Source organism: Hemiscyllium ocellatum, chromosome 29 (assembly GCF_020745735.1).
Source record: "Hemiscyllium ocellatum isolate sHemOce1 chromosome 29, sHemOce1.pat.X.cur, whole genome shotgun sequence".
NCBI classification, from domain to species: Eukaryota; Metazoa; Chordata; class Chondrichthyes; order Orectolobiformes; family Hemiscylliidae; genus Hemiscyllium; species Hemiscyllium ocellatum.
This window is the reverse complement of record NC_083429.1, coordinates 47,160,350-47,177,557: the sequence shown is the minus strand read 5'-3', so window position 1 is coordinate 47,177,557 and position 17,208 is coordinate 47,160,350. Positions and strand designations below refer to the sequence as shown.

General features: G+C 42.5%; 1 protein-coding gene across 2 annotated transcripts in view; it reads left to right on the top strand.

Annotated features, from left to right (window-relative positions):
* The window catches only part of dscaml1 (Down syndrome cell adhesion molecule like 1), a 537,532-nt gene that overhangs the window by 427,737 nt on the left and 92,587 nt on the right, over positions 1–17,208 (top strand). For both annotated transcript variants that reach the window (XM_060846680.1, XM_060846681.1), the window contains 2 exons: positions 147–293; positions 4,423–4,578. In XM_060846680.1, the coding sequence (XP_060702663.1) occupies positions 147–293; positions 4,423–4,578 (303 nt within the window). The remainder of the gene's footprint in view (positions 1–146; positions 294–4,422; positions 4,579–17,208) is intronic.

Below are 17,208 nucleotides of genomic sequence, written 5' to 3'. Positions count from 1 at the left end.
CTTGTGTTGTTAAGCTGTCACTTTAACAAGGTATTGTTCCTTCCCTAAATACTGTATTACTTCCTCACAGCCTGGGAATAATTTCCAGTTGTTTGGAGGATCGATGAGGTTTGCTTTGTGTTCTTACTTGTCTTGTCTTTCCACAGTTCCCAGCCAACCTCCAGACAATGTGAAAGCTGTTTCAATCTCATCTGACGTTGTCACCATTGTCTGGTCACCGCCTCCACAAAGTACCTTAAATGGAGTGTTAAAGGGCTTCCGAGTCATATATTGGTCCGTGCACCAAGATGGAGGTCAGTTGCGAGCTGAGCATTACTTTTATTTTCTCCGTCTCTTCAATTTTTTTCTCTTGCCGTCTTGAGGGTGCTCTGTATATTCTGGGTTAATGCTCCAGCTCTAACCCCATACGTAGATTGTTGCTATCCTTTCCTGAACTTTAATAATGATCCAGTTCTCAAAGAATCATTGAACAGTTACAGCCGTAAAGTTTATTCAGCCCATCACATCCATGTTGGCTCTTCACAAGAGTAATTCAGTTAATCGCATTGCCTTGCTTTCTCCCTATAGCCCTTCTTTATCTCCTTTCAGTTATACAATTCCCTTTTGATTGAATTTCCACTACCCTTTCAGGACGTGCAGTGTCGATCCTAACCACTCACTGGGTAAGAGCAAGAGAGGAGCCACCAGTCTAAAATGAGCATATGAAGAGAGAGAACTTTGACACTGTATTAGAGAGCTGGATTTGGTAGCCTACTATGTACAGCTGAAAATAATGGAACGTTCAGCTTTTACGTTTGCTCGCTAAGCTGGCAGATTTGTTTTCAGACATTTCATCACCATACGAGCTAAAATTATCAGTGAGCCTCCATTGAAGCGCTGGTGTTCTGTCCCACTTGCTATTTATGTGTCTTGGTCTCTTAAGGTGGATGATATCACTTCTGGTTCTTTTTCTCAGAGGTTCTCTTCCTCAAATGATATCATCCACCTTAAGAGACCAAGACTCATCAATAGCAAGTGGGACAGACACCGGTGCTTCAATGGAGGCTCAATGATAATGTTACCCAGCATGATAACAGAACGTCTGAAAACAAACCTGCCAGCTCAGTGAGCAAACATACAACCTGAGCTACAAATATTTTCAGAAATTGCATAAAGGAATGTTTCAGTACATAAGGAGTTAAAGAACTTTACTAAGTGATAAGGAGTGAACAGCCTCAGGACAGTGTATATGCAGAAGCGCAAAGTCTGAGATGTTCCAAACTGGTATAAGACCATAAGACATCGGGGCAGAAATTAGTCCATTCAGCCCATCGCTATGCCATTCAAACATGTCTGATAAGGTTCTCAACCCCCATTCTCCCATTTCCTCCCCTTAACCCTTGATGTCCTTGATACCCTTGATATGCAAGAACCTATCTTTCTCAGTCTTAAATATTCTAAATGCAGATAGCAGTATTGACTTAAAGCATAAGATAACGCAATCTGGTTTCCACAGGAACAGCTTCTCTCACCTACTCTGTCCAGCTCCAGCATGATTTTGAACCTCCATAAATCTTCATTAATAATCGGCCAATGGAGGTCTACAATGCAAAGAAAGACCCTTCAGCCCATCAAGTCTGCGTCAGTCAAAAACAAGCACCTAACTATTCTAAACCCAATTTCCAGCACTTGGCCCATAACCTTGCCTGCCTTGGCATCACAACTGGACATCTAAATACTTCTTAAATGCTACAATGGTTTCTGCCTCTATTACTCTTACAGGCAGTCAATTCCCGATGTAATTATGTAATAATTTGGATCTATCCCTCCCAGAACAAGTGGCTCTGGGGCTTTAATCCACAGCTGAGACATGTGAACCCAGCATAAATCAGGAAAGGAAGCTGGAAATATCCGGCTTTGTATAATGCAGAGCCATGCTACATCTCTGTATTCAACCAAACTGTATTCCAATGTTAGTGCCATTGTATAGCATTGTGGGAAGAAAGAGGGGATGTTGGGCAGAACGGAGATCAGTCACTGTTTGGTTTTGTGAATGGGAATCAACAGGGTCTTCACTGAGCTGATAGGACTCCCACATATGTCGCTGCTGCTGCATGTGGTGGAGGATCAATGTTCCCACGGAATAAAGACATATGCAGGGCCCAGAGTGGTTTGACTAATAGCTAAGGGAAAAGAGGTTGAGTCCCACATTGACCAATGGTGAAATCTGAATTCAATTAACTAACAAATGCATTGAAATGATGATTTTTGTTTAAAGATCAGAAATTCAAAACTAGTATCATTGATGGTGACTGTGGACATACTCACAAGTGTCACAAAACCACATCTATGTCACTGATGCACTTTAGGCAAGTAAATCTCCAATTTCTTTCTTGGCCTTGTCATGTGACACCAGAGCCACAGCAATACGGTTGTTCTGAACCATCCTCCAGAATGACCGAACAAGTTCAACTGTAGTTAGGCAACGAATACAGGGACGGGCAGATCACATAAAAGAATTGGGTAAGAATGGGGTAAACATCATCTCTGTTGGTATTATTACAGAACTCAGTCACAGCACATGACCAATAGTTTACAAGCCACCTGGAGAGGGGAAAACTTGTTTTATCCATTTGCTCTCTCTCTGGTCACATTGTCCTAAGTTTTTCCATGTTTTGGGCAGCAATGGAAACGTATTAAAATGAAGGGCAGGTGAATGACACATTGTCCTTGCCTAAAAGGTCACATTACAATTAAGCATCATGATCATCAATGTTGCCAATCACCCACAGCCATTTAATCTCTCAATAGGGTCAGAAATTAACAAATCTATTCTTAAACAAAGTCCAACTGAAGGAAATACGAATGCTCAGAAATTTCTTACAATTAGAAAAGTTCCAAAAGGTTGATCAAAATAAATTCCATGAAGTAAAGGTAAGGTAAAGTCAGCATAGTTCCAGAGGACCTTGGGGCTGTTCTCTGTTTCGAAAGAGATGGCTGGTGGTGGTTTAACCTGGAGTCACCGCACCTTAGGTGAGGGGTGAGGTTGAGAAGTTGGCATCTTCATGATGACCGCAGCTGGTATGGGAAAAGAACCCAGGAAATACTGATGGCCCTGAATAACCTCAGTCAAAATTCACTATCTCCTGTGCATATTGCTACCAATCTCAGCTAGGTTCCTGTCCAATTGCTTTCTGATTATTTGCACAAATTCTGCACTTAACCATTCTAGCTCTTTCATCTTCTGGCTGACCTATGCAGTGAACCTCTCCAAGTGCTTTTATTTCTGATTTCTAGAATTTGCAGAGTTTCATGCTCACCAGCATATTTTAAATTAAAAGCTCCCTGCCTGGCAATGTCACTAGTTGTGCGCTGCCCCCTCAACCAAGTACCTCTGGTCTGAAATTTATTGATTCAAAGTGACATAAAGCAAGAGTGCTACAGAATCTCTTCCCACTTGTACAAAAAAGATTGGTGATTAAATGCTGCAGCCTTGCTGTGATCCACGCCTGTGTGTGTGTGTGTCTAAACAGGTGTGTGTCTATGCACATATGCATGTGTGTTGAGGGGTAGAGTGGTTTACATGGGTGCCTGCCAATGTGGGAGTGGTTCAACATATTGTCTAGCTAACACCAATTGTTCCCGTTAACCTGAGATTAAGTTTTGTGATTTACACATGAAAGGAGCGAAACTATCATGGTATTTGAACAGATGAAGAACTCAACAGATAATCAAGGTATTTTTCAATGTGTAACTTCAGTTACATCACACTGTAAACGTTTGCAATAAATTCTGTGCCTTACAATTGTGTCCTCCACAACCACCTGATGAAGGAGTGGCGCTCCGAAAGCTAGTGCTTCCAATTAAACCTGTTGAACTATAAACTTGTGTTGTATGATTTTTAACTATGTCTGTGTGTGTCTAAATGGGTGTGTGTATATGCGCATATGCATGTGTGTTGAGGGGTACACCGGTGCCTGCCAATGTGGGAGTGTGTGTTTGCCGGGGTGTGTGTATATGTGTCAGATGTCTAAATAATCCTGAGAATGGGACGTTCCCTTTTATCCCAGTGTAAATATAAAACACTCTCAAGCCATGTTCGCTATTAGAGTAAAGCTTCCTCTAGCCCGTCCTAATAATGTGTCTTAGTCACAGTCACATACAATTTCTTCCTTTTGTACTTTTTTCAATTCTTACAACAGCTATCTTGTGCCAATTTGTGTGAGCTTTGTGAGGTGGATTTTTTTTTCAATTTCACCTGACATAGAACCCTCACATAGAACCCTAACATAGAACCCTTCAGATGGTCAACTCCCCATCTGAAATAAACTTCCCCCGATCCAAAACCGAGCTGAAGAAGTGAAGCCATCCAGCCAGTGAAATTAAGTCTCTTGTTCCATTGCCCCACATTCAGTCCAGTTTTCCTATTGTGCTTTGATCCAGAGTGGGGAGAGATGCGGAACATCACCACCATGGAGAACCGAGTGGAGCTGAAGGGATTGGAGAAATTCACGAATTACAGTGTGCAGGTGCTGGCGTTCACACAGGCGGGAGATGGAGTGCGTAGCTTGGTGCTCTACACTCAAACAAAAGAAGACAGTAAGGACCCTCTCTCTTTTTGTTCTACTGTAGACATTGAGCAAGTTTTGTTTTTCAGGTTTTACATGACATGACCGAATCTTCAGCAGCACAACATGACCAGGGTCAACAGCACACAATGATGCTTTCAATGAGGAATATTTCTGGAAATAATTGTTGCCAAGGAGGCTTTCAAGCTCATAACTCGTGGATACAGTATTCCTTTGTCAACTCCTTTAATATTATTTTATACAGGTCAGCAGGTGGCATGGCGGCTCAGTTGCTAGCACTGCCGCCTTACAGTGCTAGGGACCTGGGTTTAATTCCAGCCTTGGGTAACTATCCATGTGGAGTTTGTACATTTTCCCCATGTCTGTGTGGGTTTCCTCTGGGTGCTCTGGTTTCCTCCCACAGTCCAAAGATGTGGAGGTCAGGTGAATTGGCCATGCTAAATTGTGCATAATGTTCAGGGATGTGTAGGTTAACTACATTACTCAGGGGAAATGTAGAGTAATAGGGTAGGGAAATGGATCTGGGGGATATCTTTGGAGGGTCAATGTGGACTTGTTAGGTTGATGGGTTTGATGAACATTGAAAATTTCTCTCTGAGTGTCTTTTTTGTCAGATGACACTATAGTTTTTCGGGCTCTAGATTACTTACAGTGTGGAAACAGGCCCTTCAGCCCAACAAGTCCACACCGCCCCGCCGAAGCACAACCCACTCAGATCCATTCCCCTACGTTTACCCCTTCACCTAACACTACGGGCAATTTAGCATGGCCAATTCACCTAACCTGCAGTTTTTGGACTGTGGGAGGAAACCAGAGCACCCAGAGGAAACCCATGCAGACACGGGGAGAATGTGCAAACTCCACACAGTCAGTCGTCTGAGGCAGGGTCTCTGGTGCTGTGAGGCAGCAGTGCTAACCAATGTGCCACCGTGCTGCTTTTGTATTTGCTGTTACCTTGTTTTAGCTAATCTTCCCATCTATTCTTTTTAATCTCAATTACATCCTGACTTTTGGGCCTTGGCTTCTTCTCGATTAAAGGCAATGTTGAAATTGGGCTTATGTAGAGCTATCAATTAAAATTCTCCATCTGTCAATTGGTGCTTATTAATTTGTATCTCCTTCTCAAATTGGAGCCAAGTGTTTGGTCTTGGCAGACATGACAGTGTGTTCAAGATGTCCTCTTGATAGCGCTGGCAAGTTTTCCAAGTAGTTTTCGTGGCTGAGTTATGTTAAGGTTCCATTGGTGAGCTACTGATCAATTGATCCTGAATATATGACAGGGAACTTGGCTGACCTCAGGAAGTTGGAAGCTTAGGAGACAATGTCCCCAAAGGGTTTTGAATGGCTTAGATTAATGCTTGTTCACTTCAGGAAGACCATTCCTCCTGACCCTGTCAGATTTTGGGAAGCACTTCAATTGTAAGCCTAAATTAATGGCAATTATAGACTGAATTTGGAGAAAGCCAATCTAAAGTTTACTCATCATGATTAATTGCAAGATCCATTTCAGTTATAAATACTTTTTCACAAGTTTTACAGAATATATTATATATATCGAGACAAGTACAAAAGAATTGATTCTTAATAAAGTTATCAACACTAGTGTAGCAATTTGCAAGACTGGTTGACTATCTCTTTATCTGTTCTGTTCACTAAAGTTCTTCTTCTGTCTTCTTGATGTACATTAAACCACTAAGACTGAGGCCTTATTAAGGAGAAAGTGAGGTCTGCAGATGCTGGAGATCAGAGCTGAAAATGTGTTGCTGGAAAAGCGCAGCAGGTCAGGCAGCATCCTTGGATGTTGTTCCTGTTTCTTGTTCCTTGGATGCTGCCTGACCTGCTGCGCTTTTCCAGCAACACATTTTCAGCCGAGGCCTTAGTAACCCTTGCTCTCCACTACTCACTGTACATGAGGAAAATCATCCTGAATTTGCATTAGCATATTGCTACAGGAACGGATTGGCTAGGTAATCAATGCCTAATTCCTGATTGATTTCTTTAAAGGTAATGGTCATCTTTGCGATAATCACTTCCTTCTGTCTCCTTATTAATTCTTTAAGATGCCAATCACATTTGTCCCTTTTATGATAGCCTGTCCCTCTAAGCTAACCAACTCCATAGATAAATAAGATGGTCAGGCGTCATCCAAGGAGCAGCAACACATTTTCAGCTCTGATCTCCAGCATCTGCAGTCCTCACTTTCTCCTATAAGATGGTGCCCACAAACAATTAATGCACTGAAAACAACAAATACTGGTGATCACAGCGGGTCAGGCAGTATCCATGCAGAGAGAGCAAGCTAATGTTTAAAGTCTAGATGATTCCTCATCAGAGCTCTGATCTCCAGCACTTGTTGTTTTTGGTACAGATTGCAGCATCTGCAGTAATTTGCTCCTAAACAATTAATGCATTTACTTAAATCATGAAATGATTGATTCTCACCCCCTATTGACCCAAATGAGACATCTGAATGTTCTATCAACATCTTTTCACTACAAGAACCATATGAGACTCCACAATAACTGTTAATGTTTAAAACAAATTAAAGCTCAAAATGACCACACAACTTAATACACATAGGCACATTACATACATTAAGTTATCATTTTAAAACATAGATGCATCTTTGAGTACAAGCCTTTTACTTAACTGCATTCTTATATATGTTAGCCTAAGTTTGTGTTAGTCTGAGCTATAAAATAGAATTAAAATGATGCACTTTATCTTTAACACAACTATATGTCTTTCTTCCCCACTGGAATTAATACAACGAACCGCACTCAAACAGAATACACGTTAGTTTCTCACTTGTTTAATCAAGTCAACATATTTATTATTGAAAAATAACTCACCCCTACAATTCCAAAATATATCACATACAAGCTGTTTTTCAAACTTTCCTTCTGTGACAAAGGAATCCCCTATTAAAGCCAAATGGTGAGACTATTCAATGTAAGCTGCCAAAGGGTTGGATGAGCAGTGTGGCCAATCAGTGCTTCACATTGGTGTTGCATTGATGTTACAGTAACCTTACACTGGTCTTAGATGAGCATCGCCTTGATTTTAAAATTCTCACCCTTGAGTTTAAATCCCTCTCTCCCTATCACTGTGACCTCCTCCAAAATTGCTGAGCTCCTCCAATTCCAGCCTTTTTGCTGCACTCCCAGTTTTAATCACTTCACTGAGCCTTCAACTATAGACCATCACTTCTGGAGTACTCTTGCTAAACCTCGTTACCTCACCCTCTTAAGTCTTTCGTTATAACCTCGATGTGAGTCGTGATACATTCTGCGGAGTTTTAAAGAAGGATCGAGAGCACTATCCAGACACTGTTTTCACATTATAGATAGGATAGATTCTTCAATTTAAATTTCTGTTTTAACAGAGTTAGTGAACAGCCATGCATCCTGCTACCTACTTCACACCCAGCAGAGTTACTGATAAAAAAATGCCAATTCCAACCCCCAGTGCTGCAGCATGTTATGGAAATCAACATTGCTTTTTCTGTGTACATGATGCAGTCAAGGAGAGTTTCTGATTGTGCTAGAAATTGTATTGAGAAGCTGCCAAGTTTAATGAGTAGGAAATCAATCTCTCATTTAATGACCCGAGTTTCAGCTCTTTTGATGATTAGAATCAGCCTTCTTTAAAGCTTTTGTGTTTGGGCTGTTCAGATTTGCCCCACCAAATAAGCAACCGCTGGACCATGTGCGGGAGGGAAAATTCTGTGCTGTAGTGGGTACTGTCTCTGCCTCTGAGCCAGACGCTCCAGGGTCAAGTCCCACTCTGAGACTTGATGGCTACAGAAGATGTGTTCATTACACAGCCAAACTGATTGGTTGTTGACTCATCTCAGTTCATCAGTGGTTGGGTGGGAGAGCCAGCAGTGCAGCAGCCTTTCCAAATGTAAAGATTCCACACACAAGCCTTTGCTCTTCGCTCCACAGCAAGCACTCACCATCCTTTGCTGATGATGGACATGGAGTCTTCCACCACCTGAGGCGAAAGTTGCCAATTGTCTTCTACCTGACAAAACCAATTGGACTGACACAACTCACCCTGGCATACAGTGGTAGTAAAGTAAATGCTTCCTCTCTATTGAAACACATAAACTGCATTTACCGATTCTCTGACATCTTAACTCACTATCCTCAATCATCCCTCACTTAAATAATGGGATCTGACCAGCAGGTTTATTGATGGTGAACCGTGTAAATTAATTAAGTGAGGATGGTGACATCATGGCGAATTTCACTGAGAGGACTGTAGTGGTGTAAGTGGTTCATTTAGTGAACTAAGAATCCTAGAATCACACAGTATAGAAGAGTATCTACGGCCCATCAGATCTGTAATGCCATAAAAATAGTTAGACAGCCTTCACTGGTAATCCAATAGAACATGACTCAATACCCGCCATTGCATTCTGAGAATTTCACCCTTCCTACTTTAGTAAATATGTGTTGCATCAAAAAAAGTGACAGTAAAGCTGATTTATTAATCTCCGTTGGAGAGGAAATGTGGTCAGGCTGGTACGCAACTCCGATCCTGTTGTGAGGTGGTTCATTCGGAGATTACTCAGTTGTAACAACCACAAATAGGCAATTAATGCTGCTGCCTCCAGCACAAATTCCCGCCACGAGCTTGGTGCTTCGTGTCTTCATCACTCCGAAGGACTGCTGCGGCTGACGATGATGGAGATAAATGAACACTGGCAAGGAATATAAAAATATAAGAACGTCAGAATATAAGAAATACCTCCTGGGATAAATGCAATCCTTTCTACAGTTGGCCATCCATGTACCAATGAAATACAACAGGAGAAAAACAATGAGAACGTAAAAAATTAGGATCATAAGATTTCGGAGCTGAACTGACTAGTCAGACCATTGAGTCTGTCCTGCCATTCAGTGAGATCTTGGTTAATCTGATAATCCTCAACTCCACCTCCCTGCCTTTACCCCATAACCATTGGCTCCCTTACTGATTTAAAAATTTGTTTATCTCAGCCTTGTACATACTTAATGACCCAGCCTTGGCAGTTCTGTCCATATTCCCAACCATCTGAGAGAAGAGGTTCCTCCTTATCTTTCACTTAAATATGCAACCCCTTTTAAGAGTTGAAAATCTCCAGTCCTAGATTCTCCCACAAGGGGAAACAACCTTTCCACACCTAAGTCCTCTAAGAATCTTGTATGTGTCAATGAGGCCATCTCTCAATCTTCTATATTTCAATGAATACAAGCCAAATCGATTCAACCTCCACTGATATGTTTGTCTGTCCATACTTGGCATTAGCCTAGTAAACCTTGTCTGCAGTGCCCCAATCCTTCCTTAAATAAGAGAAGCAAAACTGTTCACTTGTTCCGACTGTGGTCTGACTGGCATCTAGCACAGTTTTAGCATTGAACTCCTTCCTTCGTCCATTCTGCTCTTTTCGATTCGGCCGCTCTGCATTATTTAGTGGCTGTGCTGAAATATTCAGAGATGTCACCAAGATCCAAATGACTGCAGCCTTGCCAGGTGGAAGTGATGGTTATTAAGGGGAAAAAAATTGTAATTGGACAGCAGGTGAGTGAGAGACTCTGCTGGGAGAGGCGAGCGTGGATGGAACTGGAGTTGTCCAGCAAGCTTGGCTTTTGACCGATGAAGTGATTTAAAATTAAAATGTACCTAATTATAGACTGCAGTCTGAAATTAAGGCTTCAGTTCATGCCAGAACAAATCCTATCATGTTCAGATCCATTATAACATGCCACCTCCAAGCTTATTAATTGTTGTTTGATTGCAGTGGATGGTAAATCCTGATGGAATTCTGCCAGATCAACTGGATGACCCAGTTTCTCCCACAAAGTGGGATCTGCATGCAGTTTTTTTTTAATGCCAGGGGTCCCGTGTATTTGCATATTTTTTCATTAACTAATCCTTTCTCGCATCAAAGTTAAGAGTAGGATTTGTATTTTCCAATTCAAAAGAAAATCCAAGATCCCTGAATAATTATTAATGTATTTAATCATCTCTAGCCCACAGATGATGATGCTGTCATATTTTGTTTTCAGCCACATTTAATCCTTCTGGGGGAATAATGCATGATGATGAATGAGCTGAGCTTTTGCATGTTTCCCAGTGGCCTTTAAGTCATGAATCCGTGTTGCAGTTGAGTCCCCTCTGGGCTTGCTGCTACCTTCGTTGATTATTATTGCGCGTCTGGATAGTGGCAGCTGTCTTGAGAGGAACCCTGTGCACTTTATGAGTTCCCAGCAGACCACTGGACCAGACAGGGAGCTGATTATGCCCGAGGCAGGCTCAAGTATGGCCGATACTCCGACATTTCTCTCAACATTATCAAAATAGATGGGTCAGCAGCTACGCCTTGCATCCAACCCAGGCTTTTAACATGGGGAAAATGACCCAAAGCACTTTGTAGAGATGAAGCATACATCTAGAGGGTAATGAAATGCAAGGTGAAAGAAGAGGTTTTGCTGAGCCTTTTCATTTAGGTTTTCACTGCACCATAGTGCCAAGGCAATCCTGCACTGTCAAATGCAAAATGTAACATTTGAGGCCCCATTTTTCAATCTCGAGTGGATACGGAAGATCCCACAGCACTATTCAGAGAACAGCAAGAGAATTCAGGCCAATATTCGTCCAAAACAGCCAATCTGCTCACTTTTTTTTAGATTCACTCATGGGCATGGGGATGGCTGACTGGGCCATGATTTATTGCCCATCACTAATTGTCCCTTGATCTCAGTGGCTTCCTGGGGCCTTTTCAGAGGATGGTGAAGGGTCATTCACTTTGCTGTGTGTCGCATGTCCGCCAGACCAGGTAAGGACAGCAGATTTCACTCCCGAAAGAGGGATCATGAAACATTTTACATCAATCATCAAGGCCTGCATCGCTGCCAGTAGGCTGGTCTTTTTTTTTCAAATTGAACTCAATCCTGCAATAGGATTTGAATCCCTGTGCCCCTCGAACATTAGCCTGGATAACATTTTCCCTGGAGTGACAGAGGCTGAGGGTTGACCTTATAGAGCAGGATAAAGTCACAAGGAGGATGGATAGGGTGAATAGGGTCTTTTCCCCAAAGTAAGGGAGTCCAAAACTAGAGGGCATAGGTTTAAGGTGAGAGAGGAAAGGTTTAAAAAGGGCAACATTTCACGTAAAGAGCAGTGCGTGTATAAAATGAACTATCAGAGGAAGTGGTGGCGGCTGGTAAAATTACAGCATTTAAAAGGCATCTGGATGGGTATATGAATAGGAAGGGTTTAGAGGGATATGGGCTAAATGCAAGCAAATGGGACTAGATTAGTTTAGGATATCTGGTCGGCATGGATGATTTGGATGAAAGGGTCTGTTTCCATGATGTACAGCTCTATCTCTCTATGATGTAGTGATATTACCACTACACCAGTGCCTCCTGGATTCTAATGCCTGAATTGCTGCTGAATTTTTCTACATTATAATGGTGAGAGTTTTTTAAAGGTGCTTTTTTGGCTGGAATATGCTTTTAGGCATCCTGATATCATTCTGATTCAATTCAACTTTTTTTCTCTTAAAGCAACAATAGAGCCATAACAACATGGTGGGATTAGGTAAAGGCAGGTGAAGTTGTGGAGGGGCTTGCTAACTCAAAGTACATGACCAGCTCTCTGGGGACAAGAACAGCTTTGGCATAGCGAGGTCATGAGGAGAATGTAGCCACAGGGGTGGTATACTACACAAACATGTCAACTGAAGACAAAATATATAAGTCAGTGGCCCTAACCCTAAATCCAATCCAACAAACTTTCATGGCACAAGACAATCCCGTAAAATCTGGTTGTGTGGAGCATTCTGGGTAAACCATGGTGGAGTTTTTCTAGATTGAGTATTTTGGGAAATGTGCAGTGGCTGTCAACAAGGACAAAGATGGGCATGGGTGTGGAATTGATGCAAGATTGAGGTTTTTTGGATATAAGGTAGTTTAGATAGTGAAAGGTGAATTTGCCAGAATCCCAGATGACTGGTGCTGATTTAAGCTAAGGGTCAGCATACTTTAGGTGATGGGAAAGGTTAAGAAGTAAAGTCCTTCATGATAACCTCAGCCAGTGCAGGAATTGAACCCACACTGTTGGGGCCGCTCAGCATTGCAAGTTAGCTATCCAGTCAGGATAGCTCAGTGGTTAGCACCAGGGACCTGGGTTCAATGCCACCCTCTGGCAAGCGTCTGTGTAGAATGTGCATGTACTCCCTATGTCTGTGTGGGTTTCCTCTCACAGTCCAAGGATGTGCAGGCTAGGTGGCTCAGCCATGGGATTGCAGGATTATAGGGATTGAGTCTGGTTGGGATGCTTGTTGGCGGGTCAGTGTGGATTCAATGGGCCAAATAGCCTGCCTTCACACTGTAGGGTTTCTATTCTGTGATCTTACTGGGCCCCTCATTTCAAGAAAGTGGAAGTTTAAAAATCATTCATGGTCCATCTTTTCTGTCTTTTCTCATGGTACATACTAAGAGAGAATCAAGCACCTACTATCAACTGAATGCAGCTCATGAACTTGGAAAAAGAAGAGCTCATTAGTATAAAAATTATGACCATTATTCACGGCTAGAATGCATATAAACCGCTACATAATTGTTATTAAAAAATGGCCACTGCCAATGATTTGAGCCACATCTCCTGCCAGCCATAATGTCGGCTCAATTATTCAGTAATTTATCGTTTGAATATTTCACATAAAATCTGTAGCTTGTGCTGTAAATAGAATAGCCTGAAGTTCAAAATCAAATAAGTGGTGCTGCACTTATGCAATTTTTATGAAGAAATAAAGGATTTGTACCTATGGCCTCAGGGACTTTGTCACAGATTAATCTACATACATAGGTTCTGATTTGAACCCTGCCATCCTAAACAGGTGCAGAGAATGTGGATTAACTTTGAACATGGATTAAATTGTGACGATGTAGCCCCTGGTAGTCTTAAATATTAGAATTTATCTTTATTGGTCCAGTCATAATGCTTTCACATTAAGGATGTAATGCTGAAAAATGGAGGCTTAAGCTTTTGGCTGCCTGTATCATCTCTTTCCCCCCTGCAATCTTTTCCCAGCAACGTGATCTCCCCCTATATCCCCCCCACCCCACCCCCCTCAACCACAACAAGCCACATTGCTTAATACCTGTAAGCTGCTCAGAATTCAGTATCTCGTGGTAGGTAGGATTTGAGCAGCCTATCTGAAAATGATGATCACGATTGTCTCATCATCTGTCATTTTCGTATTAATTATCACACCCCTTAAAGTGACAGAGGCCCTTCTCTCCCCATCCACCTCAAACTTTTTTGAGAGGGAGGTCTGATTTATACTTCTGACCATAATAACTTGAGAATAATTTCGGGAATAAACATGTTCTTTAGCTTATTCCACTGTCTGCTATTTTATGTATAACACACACGCACACACACACACGTGCACACACACACATACACACACATGCACATACACATACACACATGCACGCACACACACGTACACACACTCATACAGATACACACTTATACGTATACACACGCACACACACATGCACACACACTCATACACATACACACTTATATACACACACACACACACACACACACACACACACACACACACACACACACACACACACACACACACACACTTATACACCCACACATGCATACGCACACATGTTCATAAAATTTTGTACCATCAGCACGATGATTCTGCATTTATTCACAAATACTGCATTGCCTAAAGGGGTGTTTTCTTATTCTTCCCTGCAAAAGGAAATTCTTACTTTTCACTGCAGAGATGTAAAGCTTTCTCTGGAATTCTAGAACTGCAAAAGGGGCACAACCTTTTTTCACATGAATACCAGTATCCATTTCAATTTTCCATCTCAATTTCAGTGAAGGTGGAGCCAGTCATAAGGTCGAATGCTGTTGTCCCTCAACCCCCCAGCCCGGGTGAACAGTGAGCCTGCCAATATCAGCACATTCAGGCTGTTAACCGAATCATAGTTTAGTCTGACTTACTGTGCCCACAGTGAAAACTAAATCCTGCTTACTACCTCTGCAAATATAGCATTCACATCTTTACATTAATCAAACCTGTTTTATTCCCAATTCATGAAGTGAACCGAAATGACAATCAGGAATAATGCCAGAAGTCACATGACACCAGATTATAATCTAACAAGTTTATTTGAAATCACAAGCTTTCGGAGCTTTCACTGAAGGGGCAGCACTCTGAAAGCTTGTGATTTCAAGTAAACTTATTGGACTATAACTTGGTGGCATGTGACTTTCTGACTTGCAAATCCCATTCCAGTGCCAGGCCCCTCCACATCATGGAAGAACATGGTGAAGTAAGTCAGCCCTAAGAAACCTTTAGGCGAAGGTGGGTATTGCAGATGCTGGAGATTAGAGTCAAGATAAGTGTGGTGCTGGAAAAGCACAACAGATCAGGTAGCTGGTGAAGTCTACATTGATGCCATGAGGTTGGAGGGTTCCGAGGCAGAATATGAGGCATCCTTCCTACAGACGTTGGGTGGTAAGGGAGTGGCGATGGAGGAGGCCCAAGACCTTCATGTCCTCGGCAAAGTGGGAGGGGGAGTTGAAATGTTTGGCCACGGGGTGGTGGGGCTGATTGGTACGGTGTCCCGGAGATGTTCTCTGAAGCACTTGGCAAGAAGGTGTCCCCAATGTAGAGGAGACTGCATCGGGAGCAGATACAATAAATGACGTGTATGGAAGCGTAGGTGAAACTTTGATGGATTTGGAAGGCTCCTTTGGGGCCTTGGACCGAGGTGAGGGGGGAGGTGTTGGTGCAGGTTTTGCAATTCCTGCAATGGCAAGGGAGGGTGCCAGGAGGGGAGGGTGGGTTGTTGGGGGGGGGGTGCGTGAACCTGACTGGTAGTCATGGAGGGAATGGTCTTTGCGAAAAGCAGACAGGGGTGGGGATGGAAATATATCCCTGGTGGTGGGGTTCATTTGAAGGTGGTGGAAATGTCAGCTGATGATGCGATTTATGCGGAGGTTGGTCGGGTAAAACCAGAGGGGTTCTGTCCTTGTTGCAGTTGGTGGGGTGGTGTTCGAGGACGATGGTGTGGGACGTGGATGAGATACGTTGGAGGGCATCCTCAACCACGTGAGAAGGGAAATTGTGGTCTTTAAAGAAGGAGGTCATCTGATGTGTTCTGTGGTTGAACAGGTCCTCCTGGGAGCAGATACGGCAGAGGCGGAGGAATTGGGAATACGGGATAGCATTTTTGTACGAGATAGTGTGGGAGGAGATGTAATCCAGGTAGCTGTGGGAGTCAGTGGGTTTGTAAAAAATGTCTGTGTGAGTTGATCATCATTGATGGAGATGGAGAGGTCCAGGAAGGGGAAGGAGGTGTCAGAGTGAATTTAAGGTTGGGATGGAATGTGTTGCTGAAGTTGATGAACTGTTCAACCTCCTTGTGGAAGCATGAGGTGGCACTGATGCAGTCATTAATGTAACGGAGGAAGATGTGGGGAGTGGTGCTGGTATAACTCCAGAAGACAGACTATTCTATGTAGCCGACAAAGACACAGGCATAGCTGGGGCCCATGCGGTTGCCCATGGCTACTCCTTTCATCTGGAGGATTCGAAAGTGAAATTGTTGAGGGTGAAGACCATTTCAACCAAACAAATAAGAGGGTCAGTGGAAGGGTACTGGTGGGGAACCTTGCTAATCCATTCTGGAATTTATGCAAGACATATAAAAGTACGAGGGTGTGCAAGTCCTGTCATTCACTGTCAAGAACGTTTGTTGTCCTTTCATCATTCTTGAAGGATTGGTAATTTGTCAGGGAGATGGTGGTGCTGCAGTACTACCATGTAACTGGGAATCATGAAGCTCAGGTTAATATTTTGGAAAAACATGTTCAAATCCCAACAAGGAAACTGATGAAATTTAAGCTCTGCTAATTAAATAAAACGTTGGAATTGAAAGCCGGTTTCTGTGATGGTGATTGTTAAACAATTATTGATTGGTGTGAAAACCCAGCTAGCTCACTAATGTCCTTTAGAGAAGAAAATCTGCCATCCTTACCTGGTCTGGCATACATGTGACTGCAGACCCACAGCAATGGGGTTGACTCTTGACTACAATCTGAAATGAACATGGGAAGTCACTCAGTTCAGAGAGAATTCAGGATGGGTAATAAATGCTAATCTGGCCAGTCATGCCTACTATCCATGAACAAGTAACAAAAACTGGATAAAATTGCCCAGTATGTCATCAACAAGCTTCCAAATCATTTCTGTTATTAAGATTAATTTCCCTGCAGTGTGGAAACTGGCCCTTCGGCCCAACAAGTCCCCACCGACCCTTCGAAGAGTAACCCACCCAGACTAATGCACTTAGCACTACGGGCAATTTAGCATGGCCAATTCACCTGACCTGCACATCTTTGGACTGTGGGAGGAAAACTATTGGGAATGTCTAAACCACTTAAATAATAGGAGAAAGAACATTTATAAAAACAAGTTCAACAAGAAGAGATTTGTTTAAAAACATGAAGATTGTATGATTGATGTGATAGTTTTAAGATGGAAATGAACACTAGTGTCAGCACTCAAGATTTCTGGATGTGTCATGGTTTGGTCAAAATA